A 26,584-nucleotide genomic window follows, 5' to 3' on the forward strand; every position below is an offset into this window, starting at 1 on the left:
ATTTGACCAAAAGTGTCAGAAAATAATGAAATTTATGAAAACCAGTGATACATCCTCACCAAAGCAAATTCACAGATGATCATGGGATTTCCCCTTCATCACGACACGCAGAGCTGTACATAGCGTTCTTACATTCCAGTGCAGTATTATGCAGCAACCATTGTATATCTTGGGGTTTAATGAGTTGCATGTCACATTCATATACTTAGATTACTGGACAATTTCAAGGGGTGTGGAAAAGAGAGAGTATTGTGAACCACAGTGTTCAGTTACAGTTAAATGCTAAATTTATTTTATTTATTTTCATTTATTTATCTATTTATTATTTTTTGTATTATTATTTTTAAATTTATTATTATTATTTTTATTTTATTATTATTATTATTTTCCAATTTATCACTTTTTAAAGTGTTCATATCTACAGTCCTGTTGGTCTAAACCAGGAGTGGAATATTTTTGTTTTTAATTATTATTGTTTGGTAGACCAAAATTAAAATTGCACACACATTTAGATAAATATGTTAGTAAGAGGCACTAGAAAGTGTTCAAAACTATGATATTGTAACACAGATATAGTCTGATAGTCTTGTCAGGTCAAAAACTTGTATTGTTTTCCAGTACACGTTCTTGTGTACTGCTTATAACTTTTTCATGAGGTGCAATTTTAAGAGCAGGTTTAGAATTAGTTGCGGTTACTTATAACTTGAAATCAAAATGCTAGTTTCAATGATTTTTGTCTTATTTTGTTGGGCACAAAATAAGATTTCTGATGCCAAATTATGAGTATACGGAGTCTAAAATGGAATTGGTCAGCACAAAAAGTCGTAAAATGGTAGGAAATTTGTTTAGAAACTAAGCTGATATTAGTTAAATATGAAATGCGATATATTTCTTCAGAGCTGCTTAATCATTATTTTGGATTTGACGTGGGTGCAAAGTGAGTGCAATAGGCATATTTTGAGGTTCAAAATGCGATGCAATTCACTACTGGCATGGTTCCGCCATTACTGTTAAAGTCAATATTTTCGCGAGAAGATATTTTCGCGATTTTGAAGATTTTATCTATTGCGCGAGAATTAAATTTCGCGGTTTTGATATTGATACAATAGAAACCTAATGCAAAAGGTTATTTTCGCGAGATTTTATTTTCGCGACTTTATGTCCACTCGCGAAATTCGCGAAAATAAAAACCTCGCGAAAATTTCCACTTTTTACAGTATGTACATGTACTATGTGCAAGGAGAGCCTCGATCTGACACCACATGAAAGGAATAATTACATAATTTTATACACAATGTAACATGACTGGTTCGCTTCTCATGTGTGCTGCCAGTTCGTTCAAGGCTCTCCTCGCACATTGTGCATAATGGCAGAACCGTGCAAGTAGTGAATAGGGCTTATTTCCAGGCCTGGCCAATTGGTATGTGGTTCAAGTGAACATATTGTGATTACTTTTGATTTTATTGTAATAACTGAACTGGAAGTGGACATTAAATTGAATACCTGAGTGGAAGAAGGGCCCAACTCCAATTTTTTACAAAAATGAGTTAGACCCATCATTTTATTGCCCGCAGACTGTTCTTCCTTGTGTGTGAAAGATGAGCCAAAATCCTCGCTCTAAATAGTCTTCCATGTACCCTTAATCATGGTTTTCATGGAAGAAAGGCCCAACTCCATGGAGTTGGGCCCTTCTTCCACAAATATTGGGGTAAAAAGGAATTTTGTTCATCCATGAAATCTGCTTTTCACTACAATAAACTTTCTTGCTAACATATTGCATGCTTCTACTTGTGCAATTAATAGATTTCTGTAGCTATTTATAACACATCTGCTTACGGAACTGGTACTTGCAGTATCTTAGTGGAAGAAGGGCCCAACTCCAGCTCGTATTAAGACTTGTACCGTTGCCATGGAAACATTATATATAATTTCGAATGTATGTAATATTGTATGTTCATGTATTGAAGGTCCCCTGAAGATGAAAACATTCTGTCTATAAAACTTTTCAAAATATTAAGTTTTTTCTTAATATCTCAAAAACAGTTTTGATGGAGTTGGGCCCTTCTTCCACTCAGGTATTCAATTGTCAGAATGACAGAATTGCTTTATACAACATGTGCTCATGCTCATTAATTAATATACTTTATTCACAATTTACAAACATTACAATTCAATGTTTACATAAATATATGTAGACAACTTATGTCAAGATGTCAATCATCTGTATTAAAATATTTTGTCAAAATGAATGAAGTCTTCATGATCATTGTATGCCATGACTATTTGATTCACCACAATGACATCAATGCTTTTTCACAGTCAAGCTGCAAGAGTGCCAACAAACCACCCTTGTACATGTTTGTGCAAGGATGCTTAACATGATTAACATTATGTGCATAATTCAATACTGTGACCAGCGAAGCACCTGCATCACTACCCATGTAGCACATAAGTTGACATAATATAAAAATTCCTTTAAAAAGGAAATGGGCGTACCAAAGGAAACTGTCGATGATGTAGGGTATTACCAATGTGATATAAGTATTGGGAGCACGTAGAAAGAATGACAATGTTCGAATAAATGTATGATTACATTGAAACAACTTTATTGAAACATTCAGAAGACGGAGTAGGCCCTACACAAAATAGTAAATTTGTGACATAAGGCAAGAATAAGGTAAGAATGCAGCCTATAGACTCTAAATAGAAACGTTAACACTTTTTAAATCATGCACTTGAACGCGTTTATACGGATATGTAAGAAATGACAATGTTATTTTGTGACCCCACAAATGAGTTTTGACTTGATCATTATTACGCACACCGACATCGCCTGGCTAATAATTACTTGGTACACCAGAGATACTAAAATCAATACCCGGGATCGATACACGTGAATGTGCTATGCACGATTTTGATATTCAGACGAAAATCTTTGGATACCGGGGTAGAAAATGATGAATATCTCCTGTAAATGATTTCGTCTAAAGAAACCAGATGTGGTTCCTTGCACTTGAATATGTGTTGAACAGATATTATAGTCGTTATCTTGCGTCTTGAACTCAAAAACTACAATAATTCTGATTTTATATGTGCCGAACTATAGCGCAGCGTATAGACTAGCTCCACTCACTTGTAGAAGCAGTCTAAAAGCAGATGACCATTGACCCCATCATGGCGTATATATGCTCACTCACACACAGAGAGGTCGATTACCAGGTTAGTCGGATGTCCCTCGGCTCAATATGCGTCTCAAAGGTCGGAACAAAATGGCCATGCGTGGCTGTGGATTCAACCTACCATGGCGATTTCTGCCATGAAGATATCGGCGATGACACTGTGGGTGGAAGTTGATTTCTGGTTATGCCCCTGAGGTGAACCCAAGTTAAACCCCAAGCTCAGTAAATTACTCAGTAAGTGTTTTTTTACAAGATGGTGTGACGCTAAAATAAAGCAAAATGAGTTTCCTCCAAAATTTGCTTTCATATGAATATTTCATACAATATCTTGCCCATTCAGTAGTAGACATTAATTTTGCTGAAAACTGCATCAAAATTGGACTTACTGAAATATGAATTATATTTATGTTAATAAAAACAATATTATAAAATGCCAAAAAAAAAGGGAATATTTCTTTTGTCTATACCTACATACAAATCAATATCATCTCATTGAAAATCACTAATTGTATTTGATCACATCATAAATGATGTAAATACTATATCACTTGGTAATATGTGATGCGATCAAGCAAAATCAGTCGGAACTCAGAAATATTGATATTGAGATATAGCCAAACCTCTTGTTTTGGAAACTCTTTGATTGCTCATATCTTTCGAACTGGTTGTTCAATCTCATTGGAGTTTTCTGCAAAATCCAGCTTTGTAAGTGCTTTTTACTATCCTATAAGAAACTGAAAATTTAATATCTCTGAGTTCCGACTGATTTTGCTTAGTCGCATCACATATGAACATTGATACTGATAGGCAGGAAAGTAGAAAATTAGGCAAACTAGTTTGGTCTCACAAACCCTTCTGCTTTTAAAACTGTGAAAGCCATCCTAGCATGTAGCACTATGCGATAGGCTTCTTTACAGGGTTTTTAGCTATCAGAAAAAAAATGTACATAGCTTTTTTTGCAAAATGTTTGAGTGAAAAAGTTTTCTTTTCCTTTACAAAGTGCAAATATGGCGCAATCTGATCCAACCAGGACTATTAAAGACGAAATGGTGGAATTGAGATACATGCAAAGCAAGGAAACAAAAAAATATCCATGTATTATTTGCATAATAAAAGCTGAAACTTTACAACCATATAATGCTAGGAATGTCATCAGTTTAGAAATAGCACACTTGGTTAATGGGCAAGGTGATTTAATAAATCAATTTTCACATTTGCCTACTATGGCCTGGATGGATCAGATTGTGTCACAAATTAAACAACAGTATCAGAGTATAACGTGTACAGTCAAATTTATTCTACTTCTATTAATAAATATACTCAACAAAGTTGCAGAAGCAATATCATGTTGAGAAATAACACATTCAGTGTATTATATACTGAAAAATGGATAATGATGCATGTAATAAGTGATATCTAAAATGTCTTAAATTACAGGAAAAGAATTTTCTAGTTGGAATTAAGTATACATTTGGCAGAGAAATTACCTAAACGGGATCACAGCCAGGGTTTGGAGGAAGCAGATTTTAGTGCCACAAGAAAAAGATAATTAACCTGTAACATAATTTGGTGCCAATATTTGGCACCAGTAGACCAAATAGTTTTGAAGGGGATGGGTGCCCCTTCACCATCCCCTCCCCCAATATGATTATGGCTTCTTACCTGATTACTAACATGTCTTTCTTTTTTTTCTTTTTCTTTTCCATGTCTGTTTTTCTTCTGGGAACACACTATTCAGGTAAGAATTTTAATTGTCTCATTTAATTTGATGTTGAAATATCTTTCTGTATCCATTCCTACTTTAAAAAATAATTAATTATAACATTTAGAAATAGTGTTTGTTTACAACCAGAACTGACAATGTCCACTTTAGGCTCCAGTGTTTTAGGTCCACAATTATAGCATCTACTTTCTGTGTTAAAAGTTAAGGCCTATGCCTTATATTTCTTAAATTGTCTGTAGTTGAAATACCGTAAACGTTCGCCTAATGGCGCTATGGGCTCCCTTGACATCTATAACTGGAATTTTAGACACAAACTAAAAATGCCCTCCCATATAAATCCCACCAGTAAATAAGGGCACATACCCTTAATTCTTGTTAGGATTTTTAGAGGAGGGAGCTCTCTATTTTTACATGAAATTGAGCCCAAGGCAAAGGGGCCCAGGTGCGCCATTAGGCGAATGTTTACGGTATTACATGATTAGCATGAATTTTGGATCTACAATTTGCTGAAAACCACATGCAAAATGGATTTATGTTTCCTGAGATATGAATTATATTTATGTTGCTGAAAATGCCAAATATTATTAAATAAAAAAAATCAGAATATTTCTTTTGTCTATCACTACAAATCAATATTGATCAGTTAAAAATAACTCATTTTGTTTTATCACATCACAAACCATAACAATATCAATATCAATCATTTAGGATTCAATCATGTTTCATCATTGTTCATCACCGTTTAGCAAGGGTGTGTCGTCTGTGTGGTTTACTTCTCGAGGGCAGCTGAATAGGATTTGAGTTGTTAAACGATGGTGAAGAACAATGAAACATGATTAAATCCCTTTCAACAACCAAAACAAGCTGAAGATCATCTGATTCTCATGATTATAAAACGCAGTAGAAAGTGGAGACAATCTACTGACGAGATTCTTCAGGATTTGAAGAAACTCCATATGCCACTATAAAACGCAGTAGAAAGTGGAGACAATCTACTGATGAGATTCTTCAGGTTTTGAAGAAACTCCTTAAAGCCATATTATAACATTTGCTGAGGAAGACGCCCTCACTTTAAAATTCTTTTTTTTACACGATTAAATTGTACTTTATTAAACCAATATACCCTGCAAAAATCAAGACTCTGAGTGCTGTAGTTTTGTCAAAATCCGTGATTTTGAATTAAAGGCTGATTCAGCGCTTTATTATTACGATGGAATTATTAGTCGAACACATACACAATGTTCATAACACACAGTACGTCACGGCGTGCGGGACGGTGATATGACAACAAAGGGTCGTACAGTGTACCACAACATGACCGAAGGAGTGGTACGTATTGGCGACATGTGCGCTGGTAGTAAATTCCAATTTTCTTTGCTTTGCTTTGCTCTGACAATAAAAGCTAACATTTTATGGCAAAGAAATGCTAATCTATTTTGTTTGAAAATGTTATAATATTGCTTTAAGCAGGGTTCGGTTTTTGCCGGCAAAAACCTGTTTTTGCCGGCAAAGTGGCAAAAACCTGGCAAAAACTGTTTTTGCCAGTTTTTGCCTGGTTTAAACCGCCAAAAATAGCAAAAACTGGCAAAAACTCACATTATAGTCACTCAAATATTAAAAAGTGACACAGAAAGCTCATAAACAGTAACACACAACTTTTAACGAATCATTCAACATATTTTTTTGTCTCATTAAGTCCTTAAAATAAAAAAGTTTTGAATTTGATACATGCCACATTTCGGTTAACTGCACTTGAGCAATGAAAACGCAGGCCTTTAATTTCTTAATATATTGCTTATAATTACAAAATCGGGCCTTGTTACACTCGGGAACTTATTTTTGTAACTTAATTTATTTGTTTTGAGATGAAAAAACTGAACTATAAATCACTTTTTTAGTTTTTGCCATTTTTGCCGGCAAAAACTGTTTTTGCCAAGTGGTTAAAACCGCGGTTAAAACCATGGTTTTTTCCACCTGCGGCAAAAACCTGCGAACCCTGGCTTTAAGGGATCTGGAATGAGCGTTTTGAGCGTTTCGACAGTATTTTTTGTGGGACATGAGAGCACATCAGACATATCGAATTGCATTTTAATCATTTGCCATTGCATTGCGAATTTCAAAAAATCAAAATTATTTGATATCAGAAGGACATTCTTCGTATTCAGAATGCAATTCGATAGGTCTGATGTGCTCTAATGTCCCAAAATAAATACTGCCCAAAGGTTCATACCCCACCCCTTAACACATTCATGAGATTCTTCAGGATCCTTAACACATTTTTTGGTCCATCATGATTGCAGAGACATTTGCAAGTGCATCACTAAGAGAACTATGGCCATAACAAAGGAATGAAAATATAAAATGGAAAACCTGATTGGATGCACACCACTAAAGGGACAGCTGACTGGGCAGGAAAGATGAACTTGTTGCTATAACAACATAACAACAACCTTAACCTAAAACTGAATTGACTGGTAACCAAAAACTTTTAAGTGTGCTTGAGATGACTCAAGTGAGAATGAGAGGATAAGCCTCTGCACTTAGATGCACATGACAGCCCCATGCTCCCCTGCTGCTGAGACAATCTGGTTTTTAAAAGATTTACAACTTTAAAAAACGGAATTACTGGGCATTTATATAATATTAATTTATTTAATTTATTACACAATTTTCCCCTTGAGTTAGATATGCCAAACCTAATTAGTGATATCTCATTAATAATTAATGACACCAGCAGATCACCTGGCTTTCACAGAAATATATTAAATGGGCTTTGTAACCAGAAAATGCAACCTTAAATGCTGATTTGGCACAGAGTTTCAGGTTTAGAAAGTCTTTGTAAATAGGTCCAATTAAAGGTACTTGGTTGAAAATCCAGAGATATGCATAAGATTTATCAAGCACTTGTGATACTGAATGAGTTGGCTTACACTCATCATGCTACATAGGAGAAGACCTTGGCTGGATGTCCACCATGTTGTGTTACAACTAACCTGTCATTTTCTATCAGTATAATTCCCAGCAGTGCTTGAATCACATCATTTGTAACACATCCTAGGTATTCCCCATCCTCTGTAAAGCTGTAGATACCACCTTGGGTTCCATGATAATCATAGCTAGTGACATATATGATGCCATCATCACTGCAGCAAGCACCAGATGGGCACCATGATTTGACATCATTTGGTCTATTGATAGTGTGTAGAAGGTTACCCATGTGATCCATTATTTGTGGATTTTTGTTTGAAAGTTGAGCGCACACTACAATTCTCCCTTGTGATGTCATTCCTATGGCCCATGGATTGATGTTTGTTTTTATTGTGGAAATATGAGTACCATCTTGCTTGTGTTTGCTGATGTATTGGTTATTGTAGCTTCCTACCAGCAGATTCCCATCACTATCCATAGTGAGACCATATAGTTGTGAGCCATCAGTATGAGATGATTTGCCATCTGGAGATATGGCAGGGAATTGCTTCAGATATGTACCATCTGGACTGAAGACCTTCACATAAGCAGTCCAATCAGTGATGAAATGAATTCCACCGGCGCTTACAGCAACATCATGAGGCGTGTTGAGATTACCTTGAAATACTCGTTTGTAATTCCCATCCGACTCAAATACTTTAACATTCTTGTCAGAATAATCTGTTATGAGGATATCTGTTGTATTTGGATCCACAGCAACACCCAGCCCATGTTTGAGCTTTCCCTGTCCTTCCTTACCAATCTCTTTCTCCAGAACCCATTTACCATTTCTGTCCCTAGGACTCGGACCTCTTGATGACACAGTGCCAAGATTCACACTACCATTCTGACTTGGTTTGAATTGAACAACACCAAAGCTTTTGCTGATACCAGTTGGTTTTACCTCCTGTATCTGTGTGAGGGTCTTACATAAAGTAGAATAAATTGAAGCTACATCATGCTTGGAACCTGTCTGGATGACCTGGTTAGCTACATCCATGGCATTGGTCAGCTTGGACTTTAAATTCTGAAGTGACTTTGTGGCATCATCAATTTTCTCACTTTGCTTTGTCTTTATTTCAGCAAGCTTATTTGTGTTTGCTGTATAATTCTCCTTCACAGCTTTCAGAAATGCTTCCTGTGCTTCATCCAGTTGCTTTTGAGCTTCAACAGCGGATTTCTCCAGTTTGCTTTTGACTTGTTGTGTTTTTGTGATGGCTTCATCTATCTGGTGAGATAACCCTTTACAATTTGCTACCAGCATCTTGATTTCTGCCAGTTGACCTTCAGTAGCACTTTCTATTGTAACATAATCATGTTCTGGGTGTCTATGTTCCATCACTGTACAGTCACGACAGATAGAAATACCACAGGTTTTACAGTACCATCTCAAGACTTGATCCTTATGTTTTTGGCAACACTCCTCTTTCATCACCTTACTCATATCAACTGTACCTGATCTTAACTCATCAAGGGTGAAGACTGTGTGGACTTTGAGTGGTGCCAATGTCGTATGTGAATGAACACATTGTTGACAAAGGACACCATTACAGTCCATGCAACGTGCTGCAACCTGTTGATCAGTACCTCCACAACATGCACATGGCATTATGATTTTTCCAATTTTTAAGATGGCTTGTCTCTCTTTCATTTGATTGATAAAAAAGTTGTCTCTGAAGCCATCTACTCCAGCAGGTGGTAGAGGAATCTTTTCTTGGCAGAGAGGACAGATGAAACTACCAGGAGGATGTGCTACTCTTTTGAGGCATTTCAAGCAGAAGGAGTGGAGGCAAGGAAGCGCCTTTGGTTTTTCCATCTCTGCAAGACATATGCCACACTCAGTGAGACTCAGTTCATCCTCTTCTGTGTGTGAGAGTAGTTTACTGTCAGCCATTATAGGATGTTCATTTGATCATTGATGGATGCTGCTGTTGATTTGTCTGATTGTTGAATCTTGGCTACTGTGGTCAGGTGTTGATAGAGAAGCTGCTGTTGTTAATGTACTTGTTGTCACTGATCTAATTGTTGCTGCCTCTGCTATCACTGTTTTTGCTGTGTTACTGTAGCTATTGTTACTACTGCTTTTATACTCTTATTAATTTACTACTATTGTTGCTGTTGTTGCTGCTGCTGTTGCTTTTACTGTTATACTTGGTCCGCTATTGTTGTTGCTGTTATACGGTTGGTATTGTTGTTGTTGCTGTTCCTGCCACTGACATTAGTTTTGTTGTTGTGTTACTGTTGCTGCTATTTATGATGATGGTGCTACTGTTGCTGCTGCTAGCAATGGTTTAAGTGGTGTTAAGTAATGGTTTCCAGCATGTGTAATTGTGGTTTTCAAACATGTACCTGCTTGAATTTTTGAGGTTTTTTTGAAAAGTTAAATGGAAAAAACTGTGTAGCCTTTGCAAATTTACAATATTCTACTTTATTCTGTGTTTTGCTGTTGTGGGTAGTGCTAGGGAGGTGTTTGGTTGTTGGTGTTTGTCTTCTATTGCCTACTTTCTGACAAATGTTGAATGTAGGAATTTGATTTCGTAAAATAGTGCTAACTGGTATTAAATTTAGAGTTTTAATCCCACTTAGTTAAACTATGACGCAAGGACTAAAAAGAAGATTCCATGTGAAGTGGAAGATTAAACATTTATAAAACAGAAAATTACAACAAATTGACCTGACTTACTTTAAACAGTGCTATCAAAGTGAAAATTCTGTACAACACAAAAATATTTTCTCCTATTCAGCAGTTGAATGGACAAATAGTGTGATTCAATTACCAGAACATTGAAGTTATGAGATGAATGCACCTGTCATTTACATACCAGATGAATATGCACCTGTCATGTATTCTATTTGTCCATTCAATGTTTGAAATAAGATGTGATTCTACTTATTATGCAAATGAGATGTAAATTACATGCAAATCAAATCATTTTGAATAAAACTGCACAATACACTTTAAAACTTATTTCAGTCTTGATGCTTGGCCATATAGTCAGTCAGAAGTGTGTCATTTCAAAGACAGGGATCTGGAAATAAAAAAAAAGAATATGGGATTCATCTGTTAGCATCAGAATGAATATGGTTGCATTAGTTACAATTAATGTGAGGTTTCTGTAACATTTCTATATACTTTGTTTAAAAGTCAAGAATAATAAAGATCATGTATATGCCTTTGTCTTGTGTAAATGTTCAAAGAACATTTTAGTAATGTGATAAGGAATATATACATTTGGTATGTCAAAGGTTGAGTTTTCAACTTGAGTCAGGATCAAGTTATATTGTACTTTGAACAGCACTTATGTCTAAGCAAAGCAAACATGGTCATTAATTGATAACATTGGTACTGAAAATAATATTGCAGGCACTTTAAATAACGAATACCAATTTTTATTCAGTGGGTGTGGCTTGTAAAGAATTCACGAAATTTGATTGTTGTATGTATGAGACGATAATAGACATTGATTTAAGACAGTGCATATATCGCCACAGAACATGCTTGTTAAGTACAGTATTGTTCCCTTTTTTTTAATCAGGGTTATGCACTTTTGTTTGTGTCAGTAATTTTTGCTGGGGCATAGTCTACATTAGTCTATGTTACTTACTCGCTGTTGGGTATTGCAAAATAGCTTACAACGTTGCCATTAGGCAGCTATTTGTATTGTAACATTGCTAACGGTTAGTAGGCGGTTACTGCTTTCAGTTTGGTAATTATATAGAGGACTGTGACATCATATGACAACATTTTTCAGTGGGACAAGAACCTTTCCCGCTTGGATGACGTTGTATCAAGGCCATGCTTTTAATATTCCGTATTGAAAAGTGTCACAAACCTCGTAATGTTGTATTAAACCTTACATTTAGCTCTGCTTATTATAAAAGAAATCTTATCAAAACTTGAACTCTAGTAGAGTGAGGGTAAAGCTGAATTTATACTTGAGCAAGCTAATACCTCTGTTTTCAGAACATTAATCTGATTGATCGATAATCATCACTTTTGCAAAAACAATGTTGCTTTTGCGAGTTGAAAAAATCTCAACTTTGAGTGATGTCGCTTGTGCCATGGAGCTATTAAGAATGGAGAGGCAATAGATTATGTAACGCATTGTACACTTGTGCCGATTTGAAATCTGAGAAGCTATTCATCGAAAGGTACCTTTTGTTTGGGACAAAGGGCTTCCACCATTAAATCGGTAAGCTGACCAGACAGTGTATTAACGCTTTACCTAGCAGACTACTGTCAATAAGTGATCAAACGAAAGTCGCGTGAAAGCGCTTACTATAACGAAAAGTACCTTTTGTTGTTATACCACTCAAGGGTGTAATTGAGTAGCCGTAAGCTCAAAAGGCACACATTAGCCGCTGATGCTGTTCGTTGTCACCCCACTGACTGTAGGTGCTTCATTTAAATAAATTGAATGCGCTTGCTGAATGATTACATATCAAGGCTGCCATGTATGCATGTCTATTACTGTATAATGGTAATAGCTACGTATAGGCCTACATGTAACATATAATAAGTATACCGGTATAGGCCTATATTAAAGTTGTTTCACAAATTGACATTTTATTTTATTTTAAGAAGGAGAATGTCATAAACAGTGGCGTACTGAAGGGGGGGGCAGCTCTTTTGTGAGAGGTCTTGGGAGGGGATGAGGGAGGAAGAGGTGGAGGAGGGGACATGAGAATGAGAGGGTGCTGGAGGAAGAGAGAAAGAGGGACAAAAAGTATGAGGGGATGGAGAAGGGAAGGGAGATAAGAAGAGGGAGTGATACTTTAGCAAGGAAAGAATAAGTACAGAGAAAGGAATAACAAATAAATGTAGGCCTTATAATAATTATTAAAGGAACTAAACACAGCCCCCCCCCACAAAGGCCTAACACTAACAGCACTATAGGCAGCCATTCGATGATGTCAATGCCTTTATGCGTTACGTATTTAAAACGCCCAGTCAGATGTATTTTACACCTGCCAAGCACAAGTCACCCAATTTCGAAAATTGGACGTTGAATGTACACTCTCATGAATATTGATTGGCAACATTTTCCAATATGTCAGCGCTCAAATCGGACACAATAGAACAATAGACCATTCAGTGCGCTGGCTTGTGCCTCAACTAATCATTTCCTACCAACTGGATGCATTATTTTGCTTTCTCGATCATTAACTTTTGGAGATAAATTAATTAAAACAATAAATATTTTGTGGCCTTTTGGATATTTTAATTGTCATCTGCAATCGCAATCGCAGTGTTTAGTATAATTGAACAAAAGCAACGAGCTATGTGTCGCAAAATTTGGTGATTGCTCAACGCTTTCCAAAAGCGATGCATCATAATCACTCAGCAATCGAGTATAAATTCAAATTACATAGCTTATTGTCGGTTGTGCAGGTAATAAGCAATAAAAGTTACAGCCCAACAGTAATGCACTTGCAACTGACCAAGTTTTATATAGCAGGTTGAAATGCCTGTAAGTTTGTAATTGCCAGTCCAGCAACAAACAACCTGTGAGGTTGTTTGTTAAAGTACATTCCTAATAATTATATGGAAGTAACTGAGTATTATAATGTAAGTGTAAACTTACTGTTGCTTGCATTGAATAGAGGTCTAAGAGTTGTTGCTGCTAGGATGATGGGTCTAAGGGGAAACACTCAATATCTGAAATTTAAAATGACAATGGGTTAAAGTGTAAAGCAGAATCCATTTTACAAGGAGAACACGCTAACCCCAACATTTGCCAACTGGGCAGGGCTTGATATCATGTTTTACTATCAGCAGATCATATGAGCAGCCAATCAGCTTTATTTGTGATTACACTCATATCATGCATCAAAACCGGGGGGTGTACTCAGTACAAATGACCATACGGGGCGTGCATAAATATGGGTAGCATTTTCAGCCTTTTGGTATATCAATGACCCCTTTTTCAAAGCCTATTTTGGTATATGAATGGGTCCTTTTTCAAAATTGTTTTCAATTTTTTCGGAAAATAGCCCAATTTTTCCTTAATCTAGCCAAAATTGTCAAAATTTTGGGAAAATTTGTAAAAACTAAGACAATTTGGGTTCAATTTGGCCGAAAATTTTGACTTTTGGTATATCAATGGGTACAAATTTCTTGGAAAATTGGTATATTTATGGGTCCACTTTCAAATTCTCAGCGGCATGTCCCTACCAAAACCAAACTTGAGACCCCCGATCAAAACCCTGGTATGTAACGGCCCTGCAAGGTGCTAACACTTCAAAGTGTTCATAGTTCTGGTCGCTAGGGTTCAACTCCCCGCACAGGCATGGAATCCTACGTAATATGTATCATGTTCACTTACATCTAGCGATCAATAACCTGAATAACCATTGTGTAATTCAATTCAATGCACAAGCTCATACACATGTGGTTCTTTGATGTCAATCACATACAATATAACACGTGATCAATAATGAACGTTGGTCAAAAGACGAGCTTACTGAAGTGAAAAATTATGTACAAGCAAATTCATCATTTATGCATATTGCCTTAAAAATCATAAAAAGCGATTGCTTGATCAATCCAAACTATTTTATTAGCGTTATTTTTAAACCAATTTTCAAAACCACAAAATGTTTTACCTGACTCTTGATCCAGAAATGTACGAATTTGATGAGAAATTGTGATGAAAAATAATATTTTACAAGTCAGATTCAGAAAGAGAAAATCTCATTACACATGTTAATTACATCACAATCCAAACATAGATGGTCAAGTTCATGGAGAATGTTACAAACTGTTGTATGTTTTGCCATATTGTTTTTCTATGTAGGGAATGTTTTATCGTTAAAATCGGACATGAAAACCTATCAAAAACACAACAAAAATGTGCATTGCTATTTGTATGCATGAAACAAATTATAAGAATTGTACAGAAGTGACCTAACACTTATAAAGGCTGTATCTTGAGAAATCAAATGGTCTGATGCTAGAATCTTGGCAAGGACACTCGGGTGAAATAAAGAAAAATATATTTGATTGATTTTGTGTGACGTTTGAGCGTTAAATGTTTCAAAATTAAAAAATGAACAAAATGCGAGTAACTGTGATGTCATCAACATGACAATAATATTCATGATAAATAATTATTACTCCCTAAAAAAGAAATGGTTAACAAATGGTTTGAATACATCGCACAACCTTTTAGTAACTGTATCTAGAAATTTGTGCAAGTTACTTGTCAATTTTCGCCAGAAACAAGCATTTTCTACGGTTACTGACCAGCTCATTAGCGCGAAATGGGATATTCTTTACCTCGAGTTTACTGCCCTCTGTTGACGACAGGGCTTCGAACTCTTATCAAGGCGATCTAAGAAGTGCAGGGCCGTGATGTATGCACATTTGAACGACTTTTTCATGTGTTGGGTACAAAAACTCACACTCCACACTTTGAGGTTAAATTGAAGGCATTGGAGATGAGACCATTTATGTACATAGTGAAAATACATCACTGATAGCTGTATAGAAGAAACTGAATAGAATGCAAGTGTTAACTTACTGTTGGTTGAATTGAATAAATATCTATTGATGTTGTTGATGTTAGAATGACAGGTGGAAGCACCTTATATCTGAAATTTAATGACAATAGATTTAGTGGGATAAAGTGTAAAGCAGAATCCTTTTTACAAGGAGAATATGCTCACCGTCAATATTTTCCAACTGGGCAGGGCTTATTATATATTATGTTCCGCTATCAGCATATCATATGAGCAGCCAATCAGCAGTACTGCTTTATTACACTAATGCATTAGGAGAGTTTTCTAAACCTCATGTTTGTACATTTATAGAACGACCTTTGGATGTGTTTGGTACAAAAAATCATAGCAAGCACCTTGAGGTCTAATATCTCATGTGGAGTTCCACAAGGCTCCATCCTAGGGCCTTTTCTATTATGCTTATCATGTGAAAGTACATCACTGATAGCTGTATGGAGTAAAAGGGAAGTGTAAACTTTTTTTATCTTTTGCATAGGACTAAATGTCTTATGCTTTTTATTAGGAATGGAAGTGTAAACTTACTGTTTCTTGAATTGAATAGAGGACTACGAGTTGTTGCTGCTAGGATGACTGGTCAAAAGGAAAACTCCTAATATCTGAAATTTAGATTGACAATAAATTGAATAGGTTAAAGTGTAAAGTAGTAAATGAGGTAAATGAGTGCCAACACCGTCATATTTGTGTGTCGCTCATGGAGGGCAATTAGTGTACCTCTGAATCATTTTGCTATTTACCCAGCAAACTTTGATTCAATGAGTGCTGTTTTATCAGAATGCATTTACTATGTTGTGCCAAAAATGTGCATTAAGCGCTGAGTGTGCAAACATTTGTAACGCTCAAGCTTAAAACTGCAAATTGTCGTTTGATTTTGGGCTCTTGGTTGAAAACGCTCTCAAGGTACACTGTTTCCTCTATGAGCAACAAACCAAAATTACCATATCATTACACATGGGGTAATTTTGAGTTTGTACTCTTTGGGTATAATCTCTTTAAAATCAGTACGCTTTGTAAAAGGAGAACATGCTTGATGTAAACATTTGCCAACTGAGAACTAAATATTGTCTTAGATGAACAGCCAATCAGCAAAACTGCATAATTATGTGTTGCACGCTTAAATTATGCTGATCATGTTAAAGTACGTCCTTGATAGCTTTATGGGAGCTACCATTTTGGGAGTGAAATGGAAGTGTACACAGGGGTGTGATTTTTCCGGATTTCCGGATTTTTGAGATTAAAAAAAAAACTTTTGGAGTGGCCCTGGACCAAGAGCTAAATGCTTAACAGAGATGTCACATTTCCGAATTTTCAGTTTCGGATATGAGAAAATCTCCAATTTTAAAATGAAAATTCCTTAGAACCCTGACTGGATGATTTATAGACACACTGTACTGTGCAAAATGGTGATGCAATTTCTCATGTGTATGTGAATGATATGATACTGGAAGTATGTATTCACAGATAATAAATGTTTTTATACTATAAAGTGAAGTATTTTAACAGTTTCTCATTTTTGCATTTTACCCCATGAAATTGCATCTCCAGTGGTGCTCAAGTGTGTAAAACCTCTCTGGCTTCGGGGGGCTTTGCCCCCTCGACCCCAATCGGGGCGTTGCCCCTGGACCCCTGGACCCCCGGCCGCAACAGGCGAGAGCTCCGCTCGCTCCGCAATTTCATGGCCTTGGGTTTTTTTCTTAAAGCACCAATCACACCCCTGTGTACACTTACTGGAGCTTGAATTGAGTAGATGTCAGAAATTCTGATTGTTGCTGTTAGGATGAATATATTCTTGCAAACATAGGAAATAGTGGAAACACCTTAAACCTCGAATCAAAAAATGACAATAAATTAGTGGGTTAAAGCGTAAAGCCAGATACATTTTACAAGGTGAATGCACTCCCCATCAACATTTGACAACCAGGCGGAACTAAATACTGTTAAAGACTATTGGCAGATGGTGTGAGCAGCCAATCACTGGTACTGTATATAATTACACACTGGATGCGTACAGTGCTCACATCTTGTATATCAGTTTATTATTATTGTTTACTATTATTTTAGTTATTTTTTCTTTTATTATGAAAGCAAAACTGAAATGAATGATCATTGGGAAGTTGCATGAAAATAATTGATTAAAAGCTTCTTAATTTAATATCACAAAAATAGACCTCCTAGGACTATAACAAAAGGGAAAAATCTAACCATCTTTTGCCAAAGGAGCGAAACATGCGACAATTGGCAAGTTTTAAGCTAAAACTTTTTTTTTAATGGGGTTAATTTGCACAAAAGTGAGGTGGCCATGCCCGCCCGGTCGCCCGCTTGCGATCCGCCTGTATGTGTGCACTATTCACATGGTTCTATGAGGCTAACACATACGTACATGTATATCAGGCAAAATTATTGTGGAGCAATGTATGATAATTATTTATACACCAACAGTTTTACTTATGTTGTGGTTCTTTAGGTATTGGTCAAAATAACATGAAGAAAAAAGCAGCCACAAAATCACATGAAAAAACACCTTGCTTTGTATCTTTGTCATGGATTGAAATCATATTGATCAATGTTAGTATATAAGATATACATTTGTATAAACCTAGGACTGTACATGAAATATACTCACTTTAATTGATATCTTCAGTTAAAACTTCTCTGCAAGTCTGCTTACTCAATACAGGTTTTACAAAATTGCTCTCAAGGAATCAGAAATATTGAAGTGGGTGAAAATAAGTATATCATGTCACACGTTACCAGGCCTCAATAATAGAATATCATGGGAAATCCCCTTTCTCGTGACACACAGAAAACCCGGCAGCTGTACAAAGGTTGTTAGCAGAGTGCACTATTGTGCAGTTGCCATTGTACATGTCTTAGTGGAAGGTCATGTTCATGTTCATACTTGGATTATTGGACAATTGCATGGGGGTGTGGAACAGAGGTATTTTGTACAACAGTGTTAATTTATAATGTGAAAATTAAAGTAGTTGTTGAAATATTAAAAATATATATTTTTTTTGTTTATTTATTTATTTATTTATTTATTTATTTATTTATTTATTTATTTATTTATTTATTTATTTATTTATTTATTTATTTATTTATTTATTTATTTATTTATTTATTTATTTATTTTTTATTTATTTATTTATTTATTTAGTTATTAGTTGTTGAAATATTGAAAATATATGTTACTTATTTAGGCCTATTTATTTATTATTTAGTTAGTTTCCCCCATTTTTTGACTAGTGTTGTCAAATTTATCAATATTTGGGGAAAGGCAAACATTTAGACAATTATGAATTAATATGATTTTATTGAAATAAACACCTCCATCAAAATATGTGTTTCACACTTAAGGTAGACTTGTTTCAAGTCCTTTGGTGTCCATAGTTAGTGAATGTAAAATTCATGGAAGCTTTGCCACATCTTCCAAAAATTTATATTACTTTCCAAAGTTTTGAAGTTATCTATTCTTTCAAGATATTTATTTACCATCATAACTTTGTGAAAATGTATTTGACATTTGAATTAGGGCCTACTAGATTGTGAACTTTCTTATCATACTTTTATACCCCAGGCATACTGTGCACTACAGGGGTAGTGTTTGAGCAAAATACACACCATGCCCACAAGGTATACTTCCTCCCAAGCTCATGTTGTTTCAAGTCCTTTGGTGTCCATAGTTAGTGAATGTAAAATTCATGGAAGCTTTGCCACATCTTCCAAAAATTTATATTACTTTCCAGAGGAGGAGACGACATCATGCTGAGATTACGTAATCACGCAAGCATATTATCAATCGGTAGCGTCACGTGACCGTGTCAGTTCACAAAATGCCAGGGTCGAGTGCGGACGTCTGGTCACTGCTGGTCAGTACACACAGCATTGGGGCTTCGAGAACTAAAAACATAGACCCTGTATTTATTTAATTATCAGGAAACTTTTAAGATTCAATTTTATTTCAACATTTTTCCGGGTGCTTTTTGCCAGTTGCCGGTTAAATAGCCCATATTTCACCTCAGCAGCGGAGAAATAAGAGGATGTTTGTTGTTCATCGATACAACGCGAACGCATGCATTAGCATGCATGCCATTGGAAGCAGCTAGCTACTTGGTTCAGGTCTTCTACGGTAAGATTCCTTTTCGTGAACGATTTCAATGTCTTTCTGATAAAATAATCCGTTAATATTTTTCATTTGTTACTCTGATTTCTTTGTGGTATATATTCAAAACTCGAAATAGCGCCGAGTTTCGAGCTTTCGTTATATGTCAGGTTCAGTGTGTTATGGTGCAGAATTCTGCTACCTTTCATGTTCGTAATCGTATTTCCGGCCTTTTCATGATTTTTTTTGGACCCGGCGTGGCTCGGATATTCCATTCCAACAAACAATTTATTAAATGAATGTCTTTCTGATGTAATAGTAATACATACTACCAAGAGATATGCACATTTTCCTGATCGCACTGCACTCGCTTTATACATGTATAAAATTGACCAAATTTTGGAATTGGATCCTAAAAAATTTCACTAGGCAGGGCTCATAATTTTACCAATTGCATCAATCTACTTTTAAGGTTTAGCATCCTGCTACTATACTGATACTGTTAGGCAGATTTGCCTTATTCAGAAAGCGTACAGTGCAGTATTTTGCAATTTAAGAACTGGCCGACTGTTCGCGTAAAAAAATCACGCCTGCGTGAGGCTGCGCATCACGCGATGATACGCAGATTGATCGGCGAATGAGCTGGTGATGATGACGTATTTCAGGCTAGCCAATCAGAACCCGACTTCATTTTATTGATTGTTTACACCGTAAACTGCCAAAAATAGGTCGGATAAAAACTGTGAAGGAATTCAATTTTGCAAAAGGCTGCAAGTTGCAATATGTATTGACATTCGCCATGCTGATGTGCCCATCGTTAGCGACCATTGTTTTGTTATACTGCACAAATTAAGGACCATCAATGTCAGGATTTTTAAAAATCAATATATCGGCCACTCAATCGGCCAGATTTTCCAAAATTTAAAAGGAAACCTATTGATTTATTTTTTCATTTTTTCATTTCATATACAGTGGAGATGATGAATGCGAACCAGGCGAAAGGTATTCTCATGTGTGTAGGTCGGCGCCTATGCACTGTGCAGCTAAACCTGATGATGAAGAGAGCGACAAATGACAATGTAAAGGCTGACGAAAAAAGAAAACCCTGTTCTCTGAGCCCAACCGACCCAGATTTTGAACAAATTGGGGAAAAAAATGTTCATGTACAAATGTCTGCCTACCAAATTTTGGAAATTTCAGGAACAAGTTTTGTGTGTGTATTTTCTCAAATTGCAAATTATTTACAGACTTTGGTGATTTTTTGGGTCATTTAAAAAAAAAACACACTGACCCTACTTGAAAGGTCCGTCCGCCCGTAGAACAGGGTTCCTTTTTTTCGTCGCCTAAGCGGCAACAACAATTTACAGAGCTTACAACAATGAAAGCGACAGCGAGAAGGTGTGCGTCTGATTCCAGTGGTGATGAAGCTTGTTGGCTCCGTTTTTGAGCAGCGGTACCACCAGAACATGTTACACGCAAGAGTCAAAATTAATATCCAGCAGTGTACTGGTCCATATCAGCAATTCAGTATGAGCTGGACAAAAATGCTCTCAAACTGGAAGCAGAAGAACTTGAACCTATGTGGGATTCATAGCTGAATGCACTATTGTATGTGGTGGTACCGGATAGGGAGTCCGGTCCGGGTTCGATCTCCTCTAATTGTTGGGATTTCTTTTCCTTTCGCAAACTTTTTTTTTTTTTTTTGGCAAATTTTTTTTCAAAATTCTTTTTGTTGGAATTTTTGGGTAATTTTTTTTTGTTTTAGAGTTTTTTAGAGGGCAAAATTTCAAAATAATATTCAAACAATTGAATTTTTGAGAAACAATTTTTTTTTTAGGGGTGGGGGGCAAAATTTTTGCAAAATATAACAGAAAACAATTGGATCTACTAAACTGTGCACAAGTATAGGAATAAAGATTCTGAAAACATCCTTCCTTGTGTGAACTGAACTTGTTACATAAGCCTTTTCGAAGTATGGCGTACACAATAGGAGGGCAGTAATCAGTATTCAATTTGGGTAAAACCCGGCAAATTCAAAAGCCTTCCTTTACCCACTTCGTGCATCGCCACCCTAATGTGTCCGCCATATCTCAAAAAGGCTAATGGCCATATGCTCGATTGAATTAAAAATTTGCCATTTGCCGGAAAAAAAAGGTGATATTCACATTTCAGAAAGCGTAGGGTACAGTCCTCCTGAGCATTTTGACACTTTTTTTTTAATACAAAAATTGGTTGAAAAGTGAGAGAGTGTCGGCCCAAAAATTTTTGATGGGAGTTTAAGAGCTAATTTTGGATGCAAGGGCACTGTTCAGCCTAAAAACTGTAATGCATCCCGACCCCTAGTCTCGGTCCCAGCCGGTTTGTGCTCCTTCGGAGGAACACAAACCGGCTGGGACCGAGACAACCCGACCCCCTACTGAATATTTAAAAGTCAAAACTGCTCCCCTTGTATGTAGACACACTCTCTCAATTTTTCCCAATTTCAATAAAACTGGCGTCAACTTAAAGCCTTAAGTCCCATTCTTACTCCACATCGCAGCGCGATACGATGCTGTGATGCTTTTAAAACCTTGCAGCATCGCGCGATGAAATTAAAATGTACATTTTAATTTCATCGCGCGATGCTGCGATGTTTTAAAAGCATGTGTTTCCTTTTATGGTCATTCTGCCGACCATGATTTTCCAGCAGCCAATCACAAGCGTGCATGGCTGCGATATTGCAGCGGGATGCTATAAAGTTGTACAAAATCCAACTCTATCGCGGACCGAAATTTCCACCGCGCGATGAGAATTTTACCACCGAGCTCGCAAAAACCTGGCTCAGATTTCAGTTTTTATAGCATCGCCTCTGGCTGCAATGTGGAGTAAGAACCGGACTTTAATGTACGATTTCCTTCATTGACAAGTGTGGGAATTGCAGGAATGATATACAGGAATTTTGCGTGAATCACATGATTCTTGGAAATTATATATTGTCTGGACATGAAACTTAACGACAAGACAGACAACAAGACTACAACACAATTCAAATTTACTCTTGTAGCAAAAATCTTGGCAAGCTTTATTTTACATGTTTGCAACAAAACTCATATCTGGTCATAATTAGGCAGCATGTGTTGAGTATAATAATAGATGACTGCAGTGCACTGTTAAGCAGTGATGTTTTGTACGTACTGTTATAAACTCTTTTTTCCATTTTTTTTTTAAAAATAAAATAAAAATTTGATATTCAAAACCAAATTATGCACAATGTTGTTATTAGACTAGTTTTGATTTCTTTTGTGTAAAAAGGTTGAAATTATAATGTATTTTAAGCCAGGTATTTTCAAGTAATTTTGTGCCCTGGTACCCGACTGGCTTTTCATGCAGGTAATCAGGTACCCGAAATTGCAAAAAAAAGTGTTGGTTTTTTTTATTACGGAGTGTCTCTGGACCTAGAGCTAAATGCTAAATCATTCATGGTTGACTTTAGCTCTAGGTCCAGGGACACTCTGAAACAGAAAAAATAAAAAACAAATAATTAAAAAAAACCAATTGGAATTTCAGGTACCCGGGCAGGTAATTTTCTGCACGGGTAATGTAATCTCGGGCGGGTACCCACAAGCCCACTTGAAAATCGCTGCCTTATTTGGCCCTCAAACACAAATCTTTGAACTTATTTTAAAAACGCAAGCTTTTGGCCCATATTTTCCAAAATTTAAATTTGACTTTAATTGCCAGTTACAACTAAGGGGGCTATCATTTTCTTGGGAAGGGGTCCCAAATTTTAAGCGTCAATAAAATTGCAACCCCCTATTTCGACAACAAAAATTTAATGACCCGCCCCATCACCGATACACATTACCCCCAAAACAGGTTAAAATTGTATAAATAAGTTTTTACACACTATCTGTGGCCATCTTGTGACTCCCTACATTTTGGTCATCAAAATTGTATGACCCCCCTGTTTCTCTTTCCAAAAATGAATGACCCGCCCCGTATATTTGGGTTCTTCCTTCTGAAGAAAATGATAGCCCCCTAACTAAAGGAATAGGATTTAGCTGTTTCATTTTGGCCAAACAGGATATTTTTTTAATCCGACAAAATGAGGCCTAAAAAAATTGTTTGATTGGTGTACCATAAAAAAATTGGGTCTGTAAATTGCTTTTTTTCTTTCTTTTTTTAAATTTTAGTTTTTCTACTACCGTATTAAATTATTTTGCAAAACAGTAAGAAAAAAAATAGGTCGGGCCTATTTTTAGGGTCGGTCGGTTTACGCCAATCAAACAATTTTTTTTAGGCCTTAGTGCTGTATTTTATGGAATAGGGAGTAGCTACTCCTTGGTTATTAAAATCTCAACTTCCCACAAATCCAAAAATGGTACCAATTTTGCTGTTTAGTGTTTCGAAAAAACTACAAGGGCAACAAATTAGGATTTCAAAATTTATTTAAGAGCCCAATAAAGAGTAAGAAAATGATACACTTCAGGGACCGTTCAATATTTACGCCAGTGTGTGGGGTGGGAGTTATGACAAAATAATTGACAAAAACTTTTTCCCCTCGCGTCCGCTTAAAAGTTTCTGATTCCCCCTTATTTTCCCCCTTTTCTTCATTTCCCACCCACTCATGGTTCAAATAACTCAGATTCCCTCAAGATCTGGATTAAATATTGAACGGTCCCTTATCATCATTGGGTATGCAATGGATCTTTTCTTCAGCCTGTTTAGTGTCACTTTCAGTACCCTCTGCTCAATCATGGGCACCCAAGTTTGTGATTGGTAGTCACACTGGTGCATATTTCCCTGGCTGTAGTATTGAATCGTGCACACCAACCAAATACTTATATGGCAGAGCTCTCACACACACGTACAAATACAATGGCGGTTTGTCGGTACGCTTGTGGTGCAACAGAGTGAAAGCACAGACATCACTATGTTCAATACGAAATTTTAGTCACATGACATTGTTTCAAGACAAGATTACGACGCCTTTCCATTTCCATTAGGTTGTACGCAGACTACAGTACAGACTTGATGCCTCACCGATGTTGCATACTTCTCAGGTAGCGAAACTCTTCCAACAGCATCAGTAGTACCATCTTCCCAAGATGCATCCGTTTGTCAAAAGCGAGATGCTCAAAATCACAACTCATCTTCATATTGAAAGAGAAGAAATTAAAAACATTTAATTATGATTTCTTTTGTAAAGTTTGCGGTACTGACGTGCGAGCTAGCAGAGATGTAAAAACAGGACTCGAGGAGGACTCGGCTGGACTCGAAGATGAATCCTCGAGTACTTGAGGTTTGAGTCCGAGTTCTTAGCTTCCGAGTCCTTGAAAAACTCGAGTCCGAGTCCAGGACCCGAGTCCTCCAGCAATGCCCCCACTCATGCACTACTGCACTTTTTTAATCAATGAGCTAATTTGAAGCTACTGCTTTCGAGTTAGTTACTAGAAAAAGTACAAGTATTCGAGTAAAAAGTCAGATGAGATTTTCTCATCTACTCTCTCTGCAATGTCTGAGTCTCTGTAACTTAGAGATCGAGTCGAGAGCATACATGATTTACCGACGCAAATGAAAAATTACATGATTACGGCAGATAAATTATCAGATTTGAAAACAAAGAAAAGAGAAAGCTTAAAATTGTCGAGTGTCGACGTGTTCCGTGACCGTGTACACTGCAATATAAATCTACATGACCAGGGTCCGGAACTGCAAGTGCAACTGACCCCATATTCTTATGCATTTAAAGTATAAAAGTCAAGCATAAAGTACATTATTTGAGTAAAAATATAATGTAGCTTACCATTCTGGCGATAATCGTTGTTCAAATGAAGAAAATAGGCAACGTGAAAGACGGATTTTGTGAAGATGATTTCTTCAAAAAAACATCGCGAAGCTAAGAGTGCTGCATTTGTCATGTTTGTTTACTTCGAGGACAGCAGCACATGCGAGTGTCCATGACCTTTTGACCGAAATAGGCACTTTGCGCACGCGTACTTTCTAAAAGTTGCCTTATTAGCTTGGCTGATAACCGTTATCTTCAGATTCGGTTTCGTAAATTTGAAATCGCTGTAATAAAAAAAATTTAGGAGCGCTTAAATATTGAGCACCATGGATATTTGCAGCACGATACAGGAATTCATGTAGTACTCATCAGTCTCTAACCGCGCACTTCACGGCGCAGAGAGGGAAAAACTGGGCCGTCTTTTGCCGTGTGTAAGATACGGTGGTTCCAGGTTTAAAAAACCGGACTGAATTGCCGTAGGCGTTATCGTCGCTGGATACCGTCTCCTCCTCTGATTACTTTCCAAAGTTTTGAAGTTATCTATTCTTTCAAGATATTTATTTACCATCATAACTTTGTGAAAATGTATTTGACATTTGAATTAGGGCCTACTAGATTGTGAACTTTCTTATCATACTTTTATACCCCAGGCATACTGTGCACTACAGGGGTAGTGTTTGAGCAAAATACACACCATGCCCACAAGGTATACTTCCTCCCAAGCTCATGTTGCCAGCACCAAGTCCTACACAAAAATTCTGACCTGACTAAAAATCTGAGGGAGTCCAGTACCAGTATATGATACTTTGACCATTGGTCCTAAAGAAGAGCATGAATAGAGAAAAAGTAAGGCGGAAGACTTGATCAAGGCTACACTTAAGGTAGTATGAACGGCTAATCAGGCTTGCAGCAAAATAGCCACAGTAGCAACTCAGAATATTATGTATTAATTTAAATCTTAGAACAAACTAAAGATAAGTCTTCACTCCATCTATTTTTAGAGTTTCATACAAATTCTAACATTTCTTATGTATTTCTTTATTTTTTTTAAATTACCTAAATTTTTCCACAATTTATTTTTTTTAGCCTACATGGAGTGTGCTATGGTATCCAAAGTTTCAGGGATGGTGTATAAGCTTAATATCTAAATTGTCTCGCCAGCTTTTTTAGATTTGTGTTTAATTTTTTGGAAAATTGATTTTTTAATTTTTTGATTTTAGGGAAATTTAGAAACACCTATAACTTAAAACAGAAACACTTAATTAAAAAAAAACTGGCGCGAGAGAATTGTCTAAATTTGATTACCTTTCATATGACACCTTGTTTGT

The 26,584-nt window shown here is 36.4% G+C and overlaps 2 protein-coding genes and 1 long non-coding RNA gene across 3 annotated transcripts in view; 1 reads left to right on the forward strand and 2 right to left on the reverse strand.

The window, feature by feature from the left end:
* LOC140145747 (centriolin-like) overlaps positions 1-26,584 on the forward strand; it is a 112,123-nt gene that overhangs the window by 44,179 nt on the left and 41,360 nt on the right. The window lies entirely within an intron of this gene.
* LOC140145751 (E3 ubiquitin-protein ligase TRIM45-like) lies at positions 7,838-13,528 on the reverse strand. The gene is made up of 2 exons (XM_072167427.1): positions 13,455-13,528; positions 7,838-10,898 (listed from the first exon to the last, which is right to left on the reverse strand). The coding sequence occupies exon 2, from the start codon at positions 9,761-9,763 to the stop codon at positions 7,838-7,840; it is 1,926 nt and encodes a 641-aa protein (XP_072023528.1). The 5' UTR covers positions 9,764-10,898; positions 13,455-13,528.
* On the reverse strand, positions 15,396-18,209 carry LOC140145744 (uncharacterized). The gene is made up of 3 exons (XR_011858130.1): positions 18,011-18,209; positions 15,913-15,986; positions 15,396-15,462 (listed from the first exon to the last, which is right to left on the reverse strand). It is a non-coding gene; the product is annotated as an uncharacterized lncRNA (long non-coding RNA).

Source organism: Amphiura filiformis, unplaced genomic scaffold, assembly GCF_039555335.1.
Source record: "Amphiura filiformis unplaced genomic scaffold, Afil_fr2py scaffold_597, whole genome shotgun sequence".
In the NCBI taxonomy this organism is placed as follows: Eukaryota; Metazoa; Echinodermata; class Ophiuroidea; order Amphilepidida; family Amphiuridae; genus Amphiura; species Amphiura filiformis.

Bases quoted from the DNA above. Each gene is read 5' to 3' on its own strand.
- LOC140145751 (XM_072167427.1), bottom strand. From the start codon at position 9,763: ATGGCTGACAGTAAACTACTCTCACACACAGAAGAGGATGAACTGAGT.